This window comes from Canis lupus, chromosome 29 (assembly GCF_011100685.1).
Source record: "Canis lupus familiaris isolate Mischka breed German Shepherd chromosome 29, alternate assembly UU_Cfam_GSD_1.0, whole genome shotgun sequence".
Classification (NCBI taxonomy): Eukaryota; Metazoa; Chordata; class Mammalia; order Carnivora; family Canidae; genus Canis; species Canis lupus.
Window position 1 is genome coordinate 36,160,420 of NC_049250.1, and position 23,482 is coordinate 36,183,901.

The window sequence follows — 23,482 nt, forward strand, 5'->3', positions numbered from 1 at the left end:
CAGGAACAACTAACTCTCCCTAGCTATGGTTATCAGATTGAGGAGCAAGATGCAATTTGAGCTGAATTTCCAAAGATCTAGATGTGGGGAAGTGGGGCAGTGGGGGAAGGAGAGTGAGAAGTTCATGGAAAGAGACCTGCTGGAGGAGCAAAACAGGGTTTAGAGATGATGCAAATTTGATGTGGTTAGAGATGAGGAGGAAGAAGAATGGCAGGAAATGATTATGGGGAGGTGGTTTGGGTATAATTAGGAAAGTTCCCAGTACCAAAATAGAAAATTTGATGTTAATTCTGAAGGAAATGGGGAGAGATTTCCTTATGGATTTCTCTTGAAGCTGTCTCATGAAGAATGTGACTTGATTGGAAAGCATACTGGCAACAATGTGGGGGGATGGAAGAGATTAGGAAGACATTCCGAAGGGTTTGACTTCTCCTTTGGTATGTGGCTGCATGACATAGGGGATAAATTAGGAGACATTTAGCAGACAAAATCAACAGGCCTTACTGATTAGATGAGAGAGTTTGTGCTGAGTGAATAGTTTGGATGATGATGACGTCAGTGTAGTCATCTGGGGGACTAGATGTAGAGAGAAGTTACTAGAACATTTTTGTTTAGTACTATGAACAAACTTTATAAAAGTCTGTGCAATATAAATATATGTGTGATATATATGTGTGTATACATATATGTCTAGAATCCGTGTATGTTTGCTCGTTTAATGGACACTTACTGATGACTTTACTGTAGCAGGTCTTGTGTTATATGCCCAAATGACAGAGGTGGACGAGACTCTGTCGCCAAACAAGGTGGGGAGGGGTTGGGACTTGATAGATCGTGGTATTTCTCAGGGTGGAGAGTATTCTGAGCAAGGAAAAGGAGGAAGAGTCCTGGTGCTCTTTGAAGGATGTCCTTTGGGTCTTGGCGGGAGAAAGGAAGGCATGGAGCTGGCCAGTTTCCTTCTTCTGGTTCGGAAATCTTTACCTCGTTAGATTTAATTTCTTCTTTACTGTGTGAGTGATTCTCGAGCCAGCTTGAGAAAGGATGTAGGGGCAGGCAGAGGGCTGCTAGAGGGTGCTTGCTGTCTTTGTACATGTATAAGCTCCATCCTTTTTTTTTAATATTTTTATTTATTTATGATAGTCACACAGAGAGAGAGAGAGAGAGAGAGGCAGAAACACAGGCAGAGGGAGAAGCAGGTTCCATGCACCAGGAGCCCGATGTGGGATTCGATCCCGGGTCTCCAGGATCGTGCCCTGGGCCAAAGGCAGGCACCAAACCGCTGCGCCACCCAGGGATCCCCTATAAGCTCCATCCTTTCTCATGTACTCACTGGGATGGAAGCTCCAGGTCACTCATTCCCACTGCAGCAAAGTGGGTATCAGTTCCTTTTGGAGTTTCCATGCTTTTATTTTGTTTTGTTTTTTATTCTGTTTCTTTCTTTTTTTTTTTTTTTTTTTTTTTTTCAGGAAAGATGGATGGTTGAGAAAGGAGACAGAGAAGAATGGGCTGGCTCCTCTCTCTTCCTTTCTCTGTCCAAGGATCCTTGACCTCTGTGTCTCTTCTCTCTCCCTCTACCTCTGTCTGATTTTCTCTCTCTTTATCTCTTACTCATTTCTCTCTTTCTCTGTTCCTCTCTGTTACCTCTTCACTCTTGGTTCCCTATTTCACTCTTTATCTCTCCTTTTGTGTTTCTCTCCTCATTCTCTCTTATTCCTTCCGCTGCCCATCCCTGTGACTCTTGATTTCTGTCTGGCTCTCCCTTCTTTTCTCATTTATTGTCTTTCATTTTAACAGGCTATGATCTATTTTTATTCATCACATTGGATTAAAATTCTATGGGGTTCATTAAAAATATATTAGTTAAGACTTTTTAAAAGATGGAAGCCAGTTTTTATTCCTCCAAGATCCCTGTCAGTTATTGATGCCATAACTTGACAGAATTTGAAGGACTTGTGCCCTTGGGTCCTGGAGAGCACAGTGTACGGGGCCTGGTCTGGTGTTGGAGCAGCAGTTGGGGATCTCAGGTGCTAATGATCTCGGGAGTGTGTCAAAGTGGAAGTCAGTTCAGGGAGCAGGCCATCTATGGTAATCTGCGGTCAGAAGTATGTTTGGCGGTCTGGGATCTAAGATGTCAGTCAAGGTAAGATACCCAGGGAAGTCGGACTAGAGAAGATGAGGATGCCAGCAACTGAAAGATAGACGCTTATAGGAATTGTTGATGACATGCACTCAGAGAGGGAATAGCAGGTGACTGAGGATCAAGAGAGCAGTGGCCTTAGCTAGAGAAGCAAAGAATCAAAAGGACATTATTAAAATATGTTTACGAATAGCAGATTTTTTGATGCAAAATTAATAGATATGAACAAATAAAAGATTTAGGAAACTCTTAAAGACCTTAGCCCAGTGTGCTCTTATAAAACCACAAAGGTCAGTAAAAAAGTGGCTGTTCCTTATTGGGAAGGATATTGAAAATATGCTGAGGTCCCCCCATCTTTAAGATACCATGTATCAATGTACAAATTAGTGAACAGTATGGAAGAGAATACCTAATTTTATTAAAGAATTGAGAGAACGCGCAATGGGAAAGAGACTAAAAGACTAATATGGTTTTTTTTTTTTTAAAATCTAGTCACAAGGGATAGGATAAATACTGAAATTTTCCATTAAACCCTAGATCACTAGAAACTGAAGAGATACCTCTTGAAACTCACAAGAGGTGATTTTAGGACATGTAAGAAGTATTTTTTTAAAGATTTATTTATCATTGTAGAGAAAGAGAGAGAGAGTGTGGTAGGGCAGGGGCAGAGGGGAAGGAGGGAGAGAATCTCAAGCAGACTCCCCACTGAACGTGGAGCCCGACATGGGACTTGATCCCATGACCAGTGGCCATGGCCTAAGCTGAAATCAAGAGTCCCGCTAACCAACTGAGCCACCCGGATGCCCCAGGACATATAAGAAATACTTTATTGGGCAGCCCGGGTGGCTCGGTGGTTTGGCGCCGCCTTCAGCCCAGGGCCTGATCCTAGAAACCTGGGATCGAGTCCCATGTCGGGTTCCCTGCATGGAGCCTGCTTCTCCCTCTGCCTGTGTCTCTGCGTCTCTCTCTCCGTCTCTCATGAATAAATAAATAAAATATTTGGAAAAATAAATAAACAAACAAACAAACAAATAAATAAATAAATAAATAAATAAATACTTTATTGAGGTAGTACTAATAATATTTTATACCACTATGGTACTTTTTAATTTACAAAGTACTTTCATATACCAATATGCAAACAGTATGAAATCAAGATTATTATAAATTGATTAAAGAGTAAACCAGTTCATAACTTGAATATATTAATTTGTTTTGCTAAAATTGAGGTAGAATTTATATATAGTGAGATCCACAGATTTTATGTGTTTAAATTGAACTTCTGATACACTTACTCACTTAGGTAACCGACCAAGACAGAACATTTCCACTACCACCAAAGGGTTCCTCTCCTATCTTCTGACTTAGCTTTTTTTTTTTTTCTTTTTTGAGAGAGAGAGAGAGAGAGAGAGAGAGAGAGAGAGCATGAGGTGGGGAGAGGGAGAGGAAGAGAGAATCTTGAGTGAGACTCTGTGGTGAGTGTGGAGTCAACACAGGGCTCAATCTCACGATCCTGAGACCATGACCCGAGGTGAAATCAAGAATCAGACACTTAACTGACTGAGCTACCCAAGCATCCCCACTCTTAGCTTTTAATCCATTTTTAGTGGATTGTCTTTTTTATTACTGATATTTAGAAATTCTTTGTTTAATCTGGACCGAGTACTTTGTGAGATAATAGTATGTATTTGGAATATTTTCTCCCAATCTGTTGCTTTCTTTTCATTTCCCTATCAGTTATCTTTTGCTGAGCAGAAGGAACAAATTTGTTTTTTTTGAAGGAACTAAATTTTGATGAATCTATCAAATTGTTTTCCAAATTGGCTCTAGGAGATTGCATTCCCAGCATCACTTTATAAGATGCATTTACACCTCATTCTGCCCCACGCTGGCTTGGTTATATTACATTTTAGTCTTCCTCAGTTTGTGTAGTGGTCCTTCGTTTGTGATATTGACTTAGAGTTCTCTACTGACTAATGAAGTTGAGCATCTTTTCATGTGATTATTCATCAGTTGTATACATTCTTCGAAGTGTCTGTTCTAATCTTTTTTTTTTTATTAGGTTGTTTGTCTTTTTGGTATTGAATTGAATGAAAAGTTATTTTACATATTCTAAATATAAATCTTTTATCAGATATGTTTTTGCAAATATTTTTTCTCAGTCTATGATTTGTCTTTTCACGTTCTTAACAATGTCTTCTAAAGATGAAACATTTTACATTTTGATGTTGTTCAGCTTAGTGAAATTTTCCTTTTATGACTCATGCTTTTTGAGTCCTAAGAGATATTTCTTTAACCCAAGGTAACCATTTCTCTATTGTTTTCTTCTGGAACTTTTATAGTTTTCATTGTTATATTTAGGTTATCCATTTTGATTTAATGTTTGCATTTGGTATGAGATAACAGTCAAGGTTAATTTTTGCATGCATCTGTCCATCCTTTCCTCATTGAAATACTTTGGTACTTCTGTGGAAAATCTGAATATCTAATACTGAGTCCAATATATCATATATAAATTATTTGAGCTTCATATTAGTTTGACATCAATTATTGTGAGTCCTCCAACTTTAGTTTTTTTCTGAATTACTTTCACTGTTCTGTGTTCTTAGCATTTTCATATAAATTTCAGAATTCAATAATTTTTACAAAAGAGTCTACTGAAATTTTGACCCGGTTTGTAGTAAATCTATAGATTATATTGGGGAGAAGTGACATTTTGACCATATTATCCTTCAGTCCATCAGCATGTAATATCTTTCCATTTGTTTAGGTCTTTAAGCTATTTTCAGTGTGCAGGTCATATAAATTTTATTAAATTTCTGCTAAATAATTTTATATTTTTATCACTATTTTAAATCTGTTTTCTAGGGATCCCTGGGTGGCGCAGCGGTTTGGCGCCTGCCTTTGGCCCAGGGCGCGATCCTGGAGACCCGGGATCGAATCCCACGTCGGGCTCCCGGTGCATGGAGCCTGCTTCTCCCTCTGCCTGTGTCTCTGCCTCTCTCTCTCTCTCTCTCTCTCTATCATAAATAAATAAAAATTTAAAAAAAAAATAAATCTGTTTTCTAAATTTTATAATTGTTTGCTTCTAATATTTAGAAATACAATGAACTTGTTTTTGTATACTAACCTTTATTCTGTGAGCTTGCTAAAATAAAATGACTTAATAGTTCTTACAGCTTTTTCAGTAGATTCCTTAGGATTTTCTATATTCTTGATAGTTGTGAAAAAAGACATTTTGTGCATCTTCTTTTCTAATTTGTATTTCCTTTTTTCACCTCATTTTATCAGCTGGGACCCCCAGTTCAGTGTTGAATAGCAGTGGTGAAAGCAAATGCTTCCTCTTGATGGCAAGAGGAAAGCTCTCAGATAGTTTATCATTAATTATTAGTTTACCTGTAGTTTTTCCTAAATGCTCTTTATGGTTGAGGAAATTTGCTTCTGTATCTAGTTTGCTGACAGTTTTTTTTTTTAAATCATGAATAGGTATTAAATTTGTCAAATCTTTTTTCTCTATTTGTTGAGATGCCCATTTTAAAAAGCCCATTAATATTATGAATTCCATTGGTTAATTTTTGACTTTTTAAACCAACAGTGCATTCCAAATCGAAATCCTGCATGGTTGTGATAAATTATCCTATTTGTATATTGCTAGATGTGTTTTGCTAATATTTTCTTAAGGCTCACTTTTTCAGCTTCCAGCTATTAACATTGATTTGAATTTCTTAGAGCCATTGTAGTGCTTGTTCAGGTTAGGGATCAGCCAGGGGAATTTATATGCAGATGTTGCTTCCTCTTTTCTACCTGCACTGGCAGTCCTTAGCTCTGTTTTTTTTGTGAACAGATGATACATTGGCTACAGCCCTGTCTTTTGAAATTGATATCATGTTTAACCTACATCCAAAAAATGTCTTTTGTGCCACTGTCAAAAACATATTAGATGAGTGTTCAACACAGCATGATAAATGTCCTATTTGGCTGTTTATCAGAATCTTAAATCACTTGACATTCAAGTGAAAATATTGGCCACATATCCATGATTGTCTTTGAAAAACATATTTGTTTAGATTCAAACTAAAACAGATTTTTCTTAAATTTTATTATAGGATAGACTACCCAGATATGATACTTGACTTTCTACTAGCTTTGGTAACTGAGTCATGTGGATTACTTTCCACCAAAAAGACAGAATTCCTTCCACATAAGAGCATATGAGAATTCTGTAGTCATTACTGCAACTTCTATAATTATTAAATAAAGATAGATGAACCAACAGGTGTTAGAATACTGCACAAAGCAAAACATTATTTATAAAGAAATATTTTAATTTTAACCAAATTTTCTTCCTCTTTCTTTCTCCCACCCTCCCTCCCTCCTGTTTCCTCCTTCCTTTTTTCCTTTCATCTTTCCTTCTTTTTTTTTTTAAACACCATTTATTGAGTGCTTATTCTGTATCAGGTTTTGTTCTAAATGCTAAACATTTATTAATTCATTCAATACTTGCAGTGACTCTGTAAGGTATGAAAATTATTTTATTCCCTTATAGTAACAGGTGGCTCGGGTTAGGTTTTTTTATAATATAGGAGGTAGATATTTTAAATTTTCTTTTTTGTGTGTGTGTATGTCTTTTTTTTTTTAATTGGAGTTCAATTTGCCAACATATAGCATAACACCCAGTGCTCATACCATCAAGTGCCCCCCCCAGTGCCCATCACCCAGTCACCCCCACTCCCAATATTTTAAATTTTCACTTCGACAGATAAGAAACTATGGTTTGTTAAGTACCTAATAAGCATTAACTCTCTTTGTTAAGACTGATAGTTGACATTTTTTTTTTTTTGAGAGAGAGAGAGAGAGAAGTGAGAGAGAGAATCTTAAGCAGGCTCCATCTCACAACCCTGAGATCATGACCTGAGCAGAAACCAAACATCAGATTGAATTCAACTGACCCACCCAGGTTTCCCTATAATTGACATAATATTTTTAAAGTGGTCTAGTGAAAAAAAAAGAAGGAACGGTAGTTCAGTTTAAGTCATGGTCACCTAGTTTACATGTGATACTTGGACACTTAGGGAGTCATGATGTTTTTACCTTTACTCAGCTTTCCCATGTATAAAACAGATTATATAATTCATTACTTACCCAAGATTTAGTAACGGAACAAACTGATAGATACAAAAGCTTCATGAAAAATATAAATTGCTTTACCATTGTGCTTGTCCTTCTTCATTCATGTGAATAAACACATGGTAGCTTAGACAATTTAAAGAATTTGATGGAGATAATTTTCAGACCTTCAGAGTATCTAAGAGTCAGCGAGAGTCAGCAGCAGTCCCAGACAGCTTGAACCATATGAAGCCTGTGTACGGGAAAGGGAGGGAGTGACTGGTCACTGTTTAGGCAGATTAATCATGTAAAATGAGGGGAAAGAGGACAGTAACTAAGAAATGTCTCCAAAGGAAATTGTCAGTGGATGAGTGTCATTGGAAGTATCCCTAAGGTAATCTTATCAGCAGCTTCGTGTAGAGGAAGAGTAAATTGAACCAATTCACTGACTAAAGAAAGAATTAAAAAAGAGAGCATCCTTTTGGTCGGTTGATATAAAGAAATAGTTGAAAGCTTGAACTAGGTAAAATACTTTATACTTTTCATATGCTGTTTTAATAAATTATCAGAAAATCCAAGGTTTTTAATGATCTTGCTTTGCTACCTCGTGTGTGAACTTGTAAACACAAAAATCAATTTTAAAATATTCTTATTTCCAGTCCATTGATATTGTACTTGACCAGTTTCTTTTCCCTCATTCTCCATCATCAGTGCCCTTGGCTGTCCAATCTCACCTCCCTCTATAATCACCCCTTGTTGGGCTGTTCTTTTTTTTTTTTTTTTTAAGATTTTATTTATTCATGAGACAGAGAGAGAGACAGACAGAGAGAGAGAGAGAGGAGAGAGAGAGAGAGAGAAGCAGAGACACAGGCAGAGGGAGAAGCAGGCTCCATGCAGGGAGCCCGACGTGGGACTCAATCCATGTCTCCAGGATCAGGCCCTGGGCTGAAGGCAGATGCTCAACCGCTGAGCCACCCGGGCATCCCATGGGCTGTTCTTTTACACGTATTCTGACTAGAACCATTTATCTCTAAGCCATACAGAACCTTCATGCCCAACTCTAGTTCCACAACTCAATGAAAGATGCCTGTTCAGAGGCTATGATGGACACATTAGTATTTGAAAATATGCATGCTCCAGGTTGTTACTTTTCCATGTTGTAAGTCCGCTTTTCCCATCCTTCAAGATTGGAAATGCTTTCCCCTCACGGGAGACATTACTTCTATCCCACGTGCAAACCCTATAACCATGTCTCCATTCCTCTCTCTGCGAGTTCCTCACTCATTCCTAAGCACAGAGGTAATGCACTATTTATGACATGAAACATTCCTGAGACCCAAAAAAACAAGAGGAGTGGAGGGCACATTTAACACTTACACTTCTGTCAGTTATGTCTGTCATCTTCACTACTAGAAGAAAAGAAGACGACCACTCATTTTGACAAAATTGAGTAGTATGGAAGTAGTGCTCCTTGTTTCACGAGCAAGGAATAGTAGACCAAGAGTAGAATGTGGCTTTCCCATCTTTCAGTAGTATGAGTGCAAGTTAAATACAGTGTAGATTTTAAAGTATATTAGGACCATATGGGTGCATTTCTGTCAGTTGTACCCAGGCCTTCCTTAGAATAGTGGGCACATTTAAAGAATGTTTAAAAATACATTTCTAGTTATCAGTTGGAATTTATTAAGGTAGCATTCGTATCCTTTTTATTTTATTTTAATTTTTTTCATATCCTTTTTAAAATCACTTTTTGCTAGAGTTATCTTGCTAGGTTGTTGGAACATTTAAACCTCATTTGTTAAAATTTGTTGTAGCACCATATGTACCTTACTTTGGTGTATTATGAAGATAATATAAATGTAAGGCAATTTGGAAAATTTGAAAGGAATCTTTTTCTTTTAAACTATGTAATTGGAAATTTGTTGGAGAGGCAGTTTTACATACTGGTTAAGAGTGTAGGTTTTAGAATCACACTGCCTATTCTCATCCTGGTTATACCACTTAATATTCATGTGAACTTGGACAGTTTACTTCTCTGTGCCTCAGTGTCTTCTTCTGTAAATCAGAGATAATAGTAGAACCTCCTCCCGAAGATTGCTATGATGGTTAAGTGAACAAGTACCTGTAAAGTGTTAAGAACAGTGTCTGGCCCAGACTAGTGCTCAGTAAGTGTTAGCTTTTAAAGAAAATGTTGGGTGACTCCAAGATAAATGTATTTTTACTCCCTCTTTTATAAGGGGACCATAAAGTGTCTGAACTTGAGACCAGGACCTATAATTAAAATAGACTAGAAAAATCAGAGCCCTAATACCACTTATTGTAATTAAACTTGCAAGTTTTAATCTGTATGAAGGATGTGTCTATATTAAATGTTCAACTAAGGGGCAGCCTGAGGTTCAGCGGTTTAGCGCTGCCTTCGACCCAGGGCGTGATCCTGGAGACCCAGGATCGAGTTCCACATTGGGCTCTCTGCATGGAGCCTGCTTCTCCTTCTGCCTGTGTCTCTGAGTCTCTCTCTCTCTCTCTGTCTCTCATGAATAAATAAATAAAATATTTTTAAAAAATAAATAAATGTTCGACTGAAATGTCTTCACTTAGTAAATAATATATTTTTAAGAAGTTATTTTGTTTTTTTAAAACTATATAATCCTTTAACTTTTAGAGCACTGATGATTTTTAGATTTAAATTTAATCTGAGGTTCTATTGAAAAATGGCTAAGAGACAGGGTCCTCTGTGTCCTAACCTAATCCAAAAGACAGAGAAACGCAGTATTCTCTTCTTGCCATGATTGGCAATAAGATTAATTGCTGGCAAAAATGGAGTAATTAAAGCAAACAATAGCCCAGTCATATGTTTAGGAAGTATAAGGAGTTCAGTGTTCTTATGTGTAATGTATACTGCCTGGGGAGGCAAGAAATGAAGGTAGACGGTGTGGAGTTTACCCTCCGGAGATTAGTAAAGTTTAGTGGAAGGATCTTAAGAAGAGATACATTCTGAGTGGAGATTGAAGCGTGATTAACGACTGAGGGGAGAGCCCAGTGAAGAGAAGTATTAAAGGAAAAAGAAGGAAGAACCAATAAAAGGATGGTCTATTGCCAGGAGCTGTGAATCCGAAACTGGTGGAGGCTCTTAACCCTGGGTACTGATAGAGTTGATAAGTGATGTTGAGAGCCTAGGTCAAATTGCAGCTCCATCTTTCCAATGGCATTTACCCACAATTCGTAACAGTGATAAAACCCCTTCCTTTTCAGAGTGGAGAGAGCAGTCCTGGTACTGAGGAGTTGAGGGTGGCTATGTTGAGACAACATGGTGGCCAGGCATTAAGTGATTAATTCATATAATTGTCTAGGTGGTAAATTGGCAAGTTAGAGCTGGAGGGAATTATGAGCCTAAAGAATATGAGAGGAAAAACTAAGAATTTATAATGACGTCTCAAGGAGCACATGTAGTACGAGGGTATGAGAGAACTGGAAGGACAGGATCCAGAGAGGGAGGCACTGTATCAGTATTTTGGCATGATGGCAAAGCTTAGGTTGTGGCTCTTGGGTAGCAGTGAAAGTCGTTGGAGATGGGGAGATCATAGAAATTTGAGATTTCTAATCTTGTCCATCTGGTTGTTGAAATCTATCAAGATGATGACGGAAGTTGGGTTCGAACTGTGGCTACAGATACTTGTGTAGGTTCACGGCCAGGAGTGAAATTTCAGCAAAATTGGCAGACTAATTGGGAAGTCAAACATCAGTTGAAGTTCCAGATAGTAGTAAAAAAACTGGATATTATCAGTTTCAAAATAGTGTTTTTGCATGAGGATAAAAGAATAATAGGTAGAATCAATAGCAACAATTAATTGAGTAATTCTTGGAATCTAATGACTTTTGCTAAACTATCCCTGTCTTCCTATTTTATGGATGTTAAATCCTCGGCCCAGAGCAGGGAAGTGACTTGGTCAAGGTCACATAGCTGTACAACTAAAAAGTAGAATCAATATTGAGGCCCAGATATTTTTATACTGTTCTACCTCTGTTGGTTATTGAACTAAAATTGTTTATTATTTTAGTATGCATAGCTTGGGCTGAAACTAGATTTTAGAACTTTTGAGTCTTGAAATCGGACATAATCTTACATTTTATTATTTTTAATAGACAATGTGATCTTTAAGAAAAATTTTATTTTTACGTGATCTCTATACCCAACATGGGGCTTGAACTTAACAACCAGAGATCAAGAGTCACATGCTTCACCGACTGAGCCAGCCAGGTGCCTCTAGACAACGTAATTTTTAGTGTTTCTTTGTTACTATTTTTTCCCATTTTGAAGTAATGAAGGACAGGCTGTTGCCCCATTTCTCCATTTATCTGACCTGAATAAATAACAGATTCATTTCTGCTTGTCTGCACTGGGATGTTAGAAATTTGTCATTTCCAAACCTCTTCTATAGGAAGTTATGCTAATTTAAAGAATTGGCCTTTTTGCAAAAAGAAAAATATATCAATGACTGACCCTGGGAATCTGAGATTTCTTTATTTTTGAGCTCTTAGCCCCATTGTTCATTTTTTTTCTTAAAGATTTACATTCATTTATTTTAGGGAGAAAGTGAACGCAAGTGGGGGTAGGGGCAAGAGAGGGAGAGAAATCCTCAAGTGGACTCTATGCTGAGCATGGAGCCCAACATGGGGCTTGATCCCAGGACCCCGAGATCATGACCTGCAATGAAATCAAGAGTCTGACACTTAACCAACTGAGCCGCCCAGGTGCCCCACCACTGTTCATTCTTTAAAGTCCAGTTTAAATACCCTGCAGCATTAACCCCTACTAATACTCTGCAGCATGAACCCAGTTGGCATAGTACGGTTTTAAAATTTTACCTCCTTCTTACATTCAGAAAATTAAAGGCAGCACTGTCTCATTCTAAGCAGTGGGTGACCCAGATCTTCTAGGTTGAGAAAAATAAAACCTAAAGGAGAGAAAAGAGGACAGTATCTTCCATTTTCATTATCTGAATTATATAAAATGGCTTAATTCCTCCTCTCCCACCCGTGAATAAACATTTGTTTACTCCAAATCAGAAGTTAGAGCACTTTCTACTGCAGTATTTGCTTTGTATAAGTAATTATCACTTTTTTAAGTAGTTTTTATGATTTTGCTTGCAAGAATGATGCAGTTAGCTTCTGGTGTCAATGTACTGTAATTGTGTACACGATTGTTCTACATCCCTCCTTTTTCATAGAGTGATTTTGGAAGCAAAGTAATTTTCAGAGCTCTGAAAGAGGCAGAGTTTGATCTACCAAAAGAGTTACCATAATGACTAACATAACTATTCTTATTTCTCATACCCTCAAAACGGCACTCCTGCCCCCTTTTTCATCTCTGTGTTGGCCGGGATGTGCTGAGTTTTGTTACGACTTTGGAAAACGCAGAGGGGAAGAGAAACTAAATATTTTTGGAGGAGGAATAATGTATCTGAATATTCTTTGAATTATTTTTATTGTCTTTCAACCTTGTAGCTCTTTAAGTTCCTTAAAGTATGTACTGTTTGATAAAACATGTAAGTATAGCTTCATCCTTTTGCAAGTATTAAACTTGCAGTATTTTCTAGTGTAGTGGCTAAATAAGAACTAGAAAACCACTGATTTCTTAGCAGCTAAAGATTATTATTTTAAACTTTGACTCATTCAGTCATTTTATTGAGAACCTATTATATCCTAAGCACTGTTGATTACTGTATGTTTGATGTCACTTTTTAATGTGGTTTTATACCGTCAGTTATTTTCAAAAGCAATTTGGAAAACAAAAAAAGGAAATATTTACTGACACATTTACTGTTTCTGACAGCCATTATTTCATCTGAAGATTTAAGTTTCCATTTTTAGTATCACTTTGCTTTCACCTGAATAACTTATTTCAATATTTCTGTAGTGCACGTCTACTGGCATTGAATTCTTGTAGCTTTTGTTTGTCAGAAAATACCACGTTTATTTTTAAAGAGTATTTTTGCTGTATACTGAAAACAGGGTTAACTCTTTTTTTCACTCAGCACCTTAAAGATACTCCCTTTTTCTCTAGCTAACCTTGTTTCTGATGATGTCAGTGAATATCTTCCATACCTGTTCCCTTATTTATGTTGTTTCCTGTTTCCTCTGGTTGCTATTAAGATTTCTCTTTGAGGCGCCTGGCTGGCTCAGTTCATAGACCAGGTGACTCATGATCTCAGGCTTGTAAGTTTGAGCCCCACGTTGGGTGTAGAGATTCCTTAAAAATAACATGTTGAAAAAAGAAATTTTCTCTTTGTCACTGGTTTTGAGTGACTGATTATGATGTGCCCTGGTGTGGTTTTCTTTGTATTTATCCGACCTGGGATTTGTTTCGCTCCCTGGATCTATAGATTATCGTTTTTGCCAAATACAGAATATTTTCAGTCTTTATTTCTCCAAGTGATTTTTCTGCTCCTTCTTTCTGGGATACCAGTTGTACACATGTTAGTGTGCTAGATACTGTCCTACAACTCACTGAGGCTCTGGTTGTTTTTTTCCCCCTTTCCCAACTATTTTCCTTCCATTGTCATCCATTTTGAATGACAGCTGTTGCTATGTCTTCAAGAGTATGCATCTTTTCTTCTACAACTAAGCCCATTCATTTAATTTTTCATTTTAGATACCGTATTTTTTTGCTTTAGAATTTCTATTTGGTTTTATTTTTATATTTTTCAGTTTTCTTATTACACTCATTTTCCTTGAAATCTTTTAGCATATTTACAATATCATTTTAAAAGTCTTTGCTAATTCTGTCTTTTCTGTCATTTCTAGGCTCTATTAACTGATTTTTCTCCCAGTTGTGTTTCTGTGTCTTTTTTGTGTAGCAGTTTTCGATTGCATGCTATGAATATTATGTTGTTGAATGTTGTGTGTGTGTGTGTATTAAAATTTTCCTTCGAAGTGTATTGAGTTTTATTTTAGCAAATAGTTAAGGTACTATGGATCAGCTCAATCACTTCAGTGTTCAACTTAACTTTCTTGAGTTAAGTTCAGCTTAACTCAAGAAAGTTAAGCTTTCTTTGGATGCATCTAGAGTAGCCTTTACTTTTGAGCTAATTTAACTCTCCTAAAGACATCACTGAGGCCTTTCTGAACTCTCCACTGCAAGTCCTGGATGTTCAGTGAAGCTGCTTAGAACTCACTTATCTCTCAGCCTATGTGAGCGCTGGGAATTGTTCAGGTTATAGCTCCTTCATGGTTCTTCACCTGGCCTAATGAAATCTCACCCTAAACATGTACAGCTTGATATTTGCCCAAAGACTCAATCTCTGCATACTTCTGTCCTTGGGGGAACTCTCCTCACAAATTCCAACTTCCTCAGTCTCCCCAAACTCTGATCTCTTTCTTCACCTCTGAGAATGCTGTGTTTGGCTTGTATTTCTCCTCCCTATCTCACAGTTTATATAGTGATTTATATCATATATATATATATATATATATATAGTGATTTATATCATATATATGATATATATATATATCATATAAGATGTGCATGTTTGTAGAATGCACCATAGTATATTTATAGTGTGTATATGTATAGTACCTTTAGGCAAAAAGGCGATCTTAGGGCTCATTTCATTTTTCTTCTCTTAGGGATCATCCTTTCCCTGCCTACTGTACAGTATCTGGGAATAGTTGTATCATACAATTATATTTCTTACACAGTTTTCTTGATGTTTATAGGAGGAGGGCAAGTCCATTGTGGCTCAAAGTCAAGTCCCTGCTAATATAGTTTTGATTCTAATTTATTCTTATTTAACTGGGTGCTTAGTTAATAGAAATCCCATCCAGCTGATTATGTGGGGGTGATAGGGCCATGCCTCTGAGTTTTGGGTCACCATCTTGACTCACTTGGCATAGAATTTCAAGTCAGCACAGACTGGAACCGTCTTGAATGACAGGAAGATTACTCAAAAGATGTAGCAATTTTATTAGATTACTCTCTCATTAATGTAGGACTACTGAAGCTTTAAAAATGCTACATTTTTGTTATATCTTCTTGAACCAGATCCCATTCCTATAAATCATGTTTTCCTGATGTGAATTGACTTAGCTGTATTGTTAATTACTATATCCTTTTCAAATTTCAGGAGCAGCATTTCTTGCTATCACAACCATCTTTGCAGAGAGTGGGTCAGGTTTTGTAGTACCAAGTGCTTCTGCCAAAGCAGGAGTGGAAGCCATGAACAAGTGAGTACCACTGTGTTAATGCTATCCCTGAAGAGAAATGATGTACTTTGTTTGTTTATGGGGCTAAATTTCTCCTTTCTAGTCTCCATCCAGAGAAAAGTAAAACAAAGTTTAACTTGGATTCACTTGGAAACAGAAGTTCTGTCTCTTGGATGAGTCCTGTCTATATCAGCACTGCCCAATAAACTTTCTGCAGTGATGGAAATCCTTTATAAATCTGCACTATCCAGTAGCCACATACGAAAGCCCTTGAATTGTGGCTACTGTCACTGAAAAACTAAATTTTATTTAATTTTAATTATTTTAAAATTAAGATTAGATAGCTACATATCTAATGGCTGCCATATTGGATAGCACAGGACAATAACCTTTTTGCTCTCCCATATATCTTTATCAGTGCTGTTTCTGATCTCTGTTACACACACCTTCATCCTTTTATTATACCTGCTGTGCAAGATTAATAGGACTAACATAAACCAGTGACCACTTGCCAGATCTCGTGGCCTTTTCTCAGCAGCATATGATTGTTTTTTGAATCTGTTCCCCATTGGGCTTTTCCACTGCCTTTGTTGTAAAGTATGTTGTCATCATGGCTTACCATAATAATCTTAGAATGTGTTTCTCTGCTACCAGTCTCTTCCCTCTTTATTTTTTATTCTTATTCCCACCAGAATCATCTTTCTAAAAAATATAGGTCTGCTTATGATACTCCCTAGCTAAAACGTTAGATCATTTTTTCATTACTCTTTGGAATAAAAGCCAAAAACTCAATGTGGTATTCTAAAGAAATTTGTCCCTGCCCTTTGTTTATTGATTAATTGGATAAATGTTTAATAGTGTTCCTTTTGTGTGCCTGGCACTGTGCTAGGTTCCAGAGATAGGACAGTGATAGAGGTAGGGTAGTTCTCATCCTTACCTGAGTATATAGACTTATACCATTTTTTTTCTTGTGTTTTAATCTCCATTGAACTGCTCTGTATTTCTTTAAATCTGCCATGCATTTTCATCTCTCTGTGTCTGTGCTATGCTGCTGTTGCTATGATATTTTCCCTACTTTCAAGGCTGTCATCATATCACATCCTCTAGGATGTTTTCTCTCATTTCTTATTCTCTGCTCTGTGCACCCTTCAAACTTTGTCCATTCCAATCTGGCCATCCATTGTTATAGATTCTAAAAGGAAGGTCATGTACCTATATGGTAGGGGGACAGAGAAGGACATGCAAGACTGCTTTCAAACATATTGTTAAAGCTTATGTGACCTCCCGACTAGAATGTGAGTTCTGTGAGGGAGGCACCATACCTTGTTCATCTCAGTATGCTTATTTCTCAGCAGGAAAAATAAGCTCAGTGTTTGCCGCACTTCATCAAGAGAAAGAAGTGTTCTCTTCTTTCATTAGTCGCAAAGTACTTTGTGACATTGAAATCAATAGTACACATTTGTTTGAGATAAGAAGACATATTACTGTACTTAGAGATTGAATCTTAGTGGGAATAGAGGTAATTACCTTTTTTAAGGTCAGATGGGATTGGAAATAAGGAATTAGAACTTGACTATTTTGGCATCATTTGTACAGTATCAATATTTGTCTTGTTTGGGATCTTTGATCTTGTTAGAGGTTTCAATTTCGTGTCCTTTAGGGACTGTGATTCTGTGCTGCTGCTTTTACTGCATAGCCTATATTGCATGGACTAGATACTCAGTAGATGTGTACTTCCTCTCCAGCCTGAGTTCTGTCAGTCCTCTTCTCATACTTTATAGTACACAGTCCTACTGGATACGGTCTCATAGGTCCCCAGATATTACATGTTGTTTGTGTCCCTCATCTTTTACTCATACTGGTTTTTCTCCATCCTACACCCTGTTACCTCTCATCCTCTTTTTCCTCCCCCTTGCCTCCCACAATAAACTCCTAATCCTTATTCAAGGGTCAACTCAAATATCATCTCCTCCAGGAAGCCTTCCCTCTCATTCTCAGTAGACTTAGGTACTTCTTCCTGTAAGCAGCCGTGGCACACATCACACAACTCCCAGCAGAGTAACTAGTTTATTATACAACTAAGCTGACCTCCCTTGAGAGAGAAAGATTGCCCTCTTGAGAGCTGGGACTGCCTTCCTTTGCAGATAAATAATACAGGATCTGAACACATAGTAAGTACACAGTAACATCTGCTGATTTAACAACACTCATGGCTCACATATATTGGGTATATTGCGCTTAGCGCCGTAACATGCAGAAGAAGCTAATGAGGTGGATTTCTTATCATGTTACAGTTCTTCAGAATATAAGGTAATTTAATGAGAGCCTGGACTGGAAAAAGTGTATCTGGTTCCCCCTTTGAGCAGAGATAGGATGGTTATCTCTCTAGGCAGGTTTCCTTAATGGCTGCTCAGTTTTTTCACAGGATGCTATAAACTGTGCTCAGCTCATAATTCTGTTAAGACATAAAGTTGCTACTTCCCTAGCAGCTTGGAGGAGGTGCACCACAAGTACATGTCCGGTAGGTATGGTCATGAATTCAGTCAAAAGCACCAGTGAGGAAAGCAGTTTTTATGTATGATTTGCCTAAAAGAGACGCAGTCCATCCATTCTCTAAAATGCACCCATGGATTACGACGAATTAATGGACTCTACTTGGAGCACTTGCCCTTATCCTATGGAATGAGTTTTGCTGAATAGGCCTTTAAAGTGATTTTGTCAGACCATGTTAATTGATTCCTTATAATTTCATAAGGTTTATGTCTTTGTATCTATTGCCCAATACAGTATTGTGTTACTGTATTACACAGTTTTCTTTTCTTTTTTTTTTTAATTTTTATTTATTTATGATAGTCAGAGAGAGAGAGGCAGAGACACAGGCAGAGGGAGAAGCAGGCTCCATGCACTAGGAGCCCGAAGTGGGATTCGATCTTGGATCTCCAGGATCGCGCCCTGGGCCAAAGGCAGGCGCCAAACCACTGCGCCACCTAGGGATCCCTACACAGTTTTCATCTTAGAAGTCTTTTTGTGGGGCGCCTGGGGGGCTCAGTTCAGCATCTGCCTTCAGCTCAGGTCATGATCTCAGAGTCCTGGGATCCAGCCCTGTGTCCTGCTCCCTGCTCAGTGGGGAGCCTGCTTCTCCCTCTCGTTCTGCAGCTCCCCCTGCTTGTGGTCTCCCACTCTCTCTCTCTCAAATAAATAAATAAAATCTTAAAAAAAAAAAAAAAGAACCCTCAAGAAAAAAAAAAAAAGTCTTCTTGAAAGAAATATTTTTCTGACTTTTTTTTTTTTTAATCAGGAACAATTGTGCTTTTCCTGAGAAATTAGCTTGCCTTTTCCTTATAGGTACTGCCAAGTGTGTAACTGCTTAGGCTTACCTTTTTTGCACGATGTCTTGGAAAGATGAATGTAATTTTGTGACCCACCTATTGTGATTATATAGAATGCCATAAAACATGCAGGCATTCACTCCATTCTTGGCTCCTTTATCTTTCTTTATCTGTTTTTCTCTTCCTTTCTCCTTTCCTGCTTCCCTTTTTCTGTCCCTCTCTCTTTGTTTCCTTTACACGATTTTATCTTCCTCATTTGCATTATATGATTTTTTTAAAGTTCTTGCCTTAAGTTGGTTTTTAAAACCAGATTCAGTATATATACACAGAAATGTGCATATGAATATAAATTCCTACAACCAGTTTAGATAATAAAAGTTAGACCTGTCTATCAAGTGGGCTTTTAAAATCGATTGCTTCAAGTTTCCATGTTTGCTGTTATTGTTGTATTTTGCTTCATGGCATTTAGTAAGATTTTGTTAGATTCCTATTTCCCTTCGAGTGCAGTTCAGCAATTGTATTAAAGCCTCGTTAAACATGGATGTGTTTAATATTTTATATCTATGTAATCCATCTCTTATTTAAAAGCACTCAAGATGTTGCAAACATTGTAATCCAATGTACTATATATAAGTGAAGCTACATCAGACTTTGTACATGTTGGACTGAACTCCAGAAAATATGGGGGAGGAGCATGCATGCGTCTCTCACTTCTTTATGATACTTACTCTAATAATATATTTTGATATTGGACTTCGTTCTGAAATGTAAGTGGTAGGTAGTAGAGCATTGTGATTAAGGACTCTAAGATGTAAATAGTCGATATTACAGCTTAGTGATTAAAGGCACACACTAGAATAGAGCTGGACCACTTGAGGTCAATTCACTAGTTATATGACTCAAAGCAAGTGATTTAACCTCTCTGTGCCTCAGTTTTCTTGCTTGTAACATGGGGAATAATAATAATAATAATACCTACCGGTTGGGATTGTTTATGATATGTAGTAAGCATGCCGTGAGTCTGGGTTGGTAGTATTTTTAACATATAGTATGATATTTTAGAATCTTTGACGCTTATTTTAATTTTTAGGTCTCTTGCAGCTGAATGGGGTAAATACGGAATGCGATTTAACGTGATTCAACCAGGGCCTATAAAAACAAAAGTAAGTTTTAATTTGCCTATTATCTCGTAAATGATTAAGGAAGGAAATACTGATAGAAATATTCTGATTGGTGTGTGCAGGACTTGTACAGAGATGCCTGAGTTTGGGGCTTTAGGGGTAGGGAAGAGGGTTTTGCCATTATCCAATATAAATAAAGAGGTGGGCAGGAATACAACAGCTATGTAATTTCTTGGTAAGACCTATTTCAGCATCTTAGTCTTCTGGGATCTTTTGTGCCATCCATTTTGGTATTTTGTCTGATTTGCTTTGGTGATCTGTTATTAACCTATATTTCTTAATCTTCACCAATTTTGTGGATTCTTACTTTGACTGACATCTTTTTTTTTAGTTCATGGAAATTTTTATTTTGAAAAGTGTTCTAGAAAGTTATCATACAGGCTTGGTCTTGCTATAGGTAGCATTTTCTTTGACTCACGTCTGTTCCTTTCACTTTCAAACACTCTATTATGCATGTCATTTAACTCCCATGTCTCTCTGATGACAAGTCTTTCTTTTTTTTCTTTTTTTTAACTGATGACAAGTCTTTCTGATGGCATGGATTTCTCCTATAATCAATAATCCTTACAGATACTCATTGCAACTCATAATGATCACTAACGTTACAGTCAGAAGGCCCCCAGGCTCTGTGTTCTCTCAGCCCCAGACAGCTTCACTATCACTTTTTGTTTTCACATAAAGCAAGAATTTACAATCCCAACTGACATGTAGCTCTGGAGGCCTAGGTGACATATGATAACTTGTTTCGGTTGTATAAATAGGTTCAAAAATAATGATAAGGAGCATTTAGATTGTAGGTAGTTCTGGATATTAAATATCAATATGGACATGGCTGTATTAGTTTATTTAGCAGTTTAAAAGTAGAAAATGGAAAGAACTACATGAGTGAGTGAAACTTGATTATCTTGTTTGACCACAATAATAAAAAATCTAATTTAATTAATGGAAAAATAACTGAAAAGCAAACATTAAAACACGTGATTCAGGGCAGCACTGTGCTGAGCACTGTCTGAAGAGAACCCTAGAGTCACAGAAGCTCTTCTTTAGGACCTCAATCTCTCGGAAAGATCACCTGCATTTTTTTTTTTTTTATTTATTTATTTATTTATTTATTTATTTATTTATTTATTTATTTATTTATTTATTTATTTAACGTATATTTATTGAGAGACTATTGTGTGCTAAGGTACCGAGAAAGATACAAAAACATGTGTGAGAGAGTACTTGCCATCAAGGGGCTTATAGTGTAGCAGTAGAGGTATAAGTTGTACACGAATAAGAAGCAGGTAGCTTTAAAGAGATGAAAAGAAAATTGAAGTGTAAAAACTGCATAGCAAACCCGATAGAGCCAGGATTGGGACCTGTTGCTACCCTTTGTCTCTGCTGATTCATACCTGCCCAGGGAGGGCTGGAGGGCATATGAGGAGCCTCCTGTGAGCTTGCTCTGTCTCATACCTGTTTTAGTGAAGAAAACCGTCACCTAGACTTCCAGGCACTGGCACAGAGAAATCCAGTCCTTTTTCTTTCTTTTTTTTTTTTCCTGTAATCAGTGCACGTGCGTAACTTCATCTTGGTCTGCACCTTCACATCATTAACAGAAGCCAGACATTGTTTGGCAAATTTAGTTACAGGTTTTTTGTTTTTTCTCTAGGATCCACTTGAATTTAATTTTCTTACACAAATGTTTTCTTCCTTTCCAATTATTTTGGGAAGAAAGGAGAAGAAAAGGAATTTCCTTTTAAAGGTTCCCTACTTGAGTCACTTTTCCATGATTATTATTATTATTTTTTAAGATTTTATTTATTTATTCATGAGAGACCCAGAGAGAGAAGCAGAGGCACAGGCAGAGGGAAAAGCAGGCTCCATGGAGGGAGCCCGATGTGGGACTCGATCTCCAGACCCCAGGATCACGCCCTGGGCCGAAGGCAGGTGCTCAACCACTGAGCCACCCAGGCGTCTGACTTTTCCGTGATTATTAAATCCAACAATGTTAGCACCACTATGTGCACCCCACAGAGCTCGTAAGGACTTCAGAATACTTTCATATGTATTTTCTCCTTTGATGCTTACAACAGTTTTGTGAGGTAGCTAAAGACAGGTATCCTCATTTTATAGATGAAGTTGTAAAAAGGGGAAAAGGTGATATTTTCTGGTGACTTTTTAGGTCAGTATTAGATGAAATGACCTGTTCTGAGCTCAAATGAATATGGAAGAATTTGGCAAAACTCTCTGTTGTTCCCAAGGCCTGAGGTATAAATGAGCGGCCACAGTAATATTCCATTTTATGCAGACTTGTTTCTTGAATTTTTTAAATGCAACCTATTTTCTTAATTTCCAAGGGTGCCTTTAGCCGTCTTGACCCAACTGGAACATTTGAGAAAGATATGATCGACCGAATTCCGTGCGGTCGGCTGGGAACTGTGGAAGAACTTGCGAACCTTGCCGCTTTCCTTTGTAGTGATTATGCTTCTTGGATCAATGGGGCAGTACGTACTGTTTCCTCTGGACTTCCTGGGGAGGTGGATCTGGGGTCGGAAGGCATATTGTGGAACCAGTCCTGGCAATACTGAGTGTAAATATGACTTAAATACTTACTTAGCTGGAAACAGCAGAAAAATATTAATATAGATTATTTAGCCTGTGGAATTTATCCAATGATGAATTAATTTTATTAAATGCAAATTAGCAGACTTGCCTTTAAGATGATCTTAAATATTGGGTAGAATTTGAAATTGTGGAGTTGAGGGAAAGAGGATTCTAAATGAATGAATCCAATTAGGTTTAATCATCACTTTTGTCTTCAAAATTTGGGCTTTGATTGAATGTGCCAAGGAGATGTTCCATCCAATTAAGATGGGAAAATGCCCAATGGCTCAGAAGCTTTTTAAAAAGAGTTTGTGTCAAAAAAAAAAAAAAAAGGGTGTCAGAGGTTTTGCTATTTTTTTTTCCAGGTCATTAGATTTGACGGTGGAGAGGAAGTATTTATTTCAGGGGAATTCAACAGTCTGAGGAAGGTAATGCCATTTTGTGACTCTAATATTAGCAGCTAAGATACCAAGATTTTTAAAACATCCAAGAACCACATAAAATTGCCTTTTTCTATTTGTGTTAGGTCACCAAGGAGGAGTGGGACATAATAGAAGGACTCATCAGGAAGACAAAAGGCTCCTGAGATGACTCTGGCCTTCATCTTGGTTATGATGGAAATGATACAATCTATGATCTTTTGAATTATTTTCAAGTCTAATAAATTGTTAAATAACAAACATGGACTGAGTGTGTATCATGTGCCAGGCCAGCGGTATGTAGACATTGTATATTCAAAGATACGTAAGGTGGGATAGTTTCCCTTCAAGAATTTTTTTTAAGAATTGAAACAAGGCAAGTGAGAAAGGGCTTTAGTAGAGGTAAAGTGCTTGGAAGTGCAGAGAAAGAAATAGCTCTTATAACCTGGAACAATCAGGAGAATCTTGATGGTCAAAATAGCATTTGAGTTACCTGTTAAACCATGGCTATGGTGGTGGGGC

At 37.4% G+C, this 23,482-nt stretch overlaps 1 protein-coding gene across 2 annotated transcripts in view; it reads left to right on the top strand.

Annotated features, from left to right (window-relative positions):
- DECR1 (2,4-dienoyl-CoA reductase 1) overlaps positions 1 to 23,221 on the top strand; it is a 45,574-nt gene extending 22,353 nt beyond the window's left edge. For both annotated transcript variants that reach the window (XM_038579715.1, XM_038579716.1), the window contains 5 exons: positions 15,367 to 15,466; positions 19,865 to 19,937; positions 22,295 to 22,441; positions 22,907 to 22,969; positions 23,068 to 23,221. In XM_038579715.1, coding sequence (XP_038435643.1) covers positions 15,367 to 15,466; positions 19,865 to 19,937; positions 22,295 to 22,441; positions 22,907 to 22,969; positions 23,068 to 23,127 — 443 coding nt within the window. In that variant the 3' untranslated portion in view covers positions 23,128 to 23,221. The remainder of the gene's footprint in view (positions 1 to 15,366; positions 15,467 to 19,864; positions 19,938 to 22,294; positions 22,442 to 22,906; positions 22,970 to 23,067) is intronic.
- Positions 23,222 to 23,482: the final 261 nt, after the last annotated feature.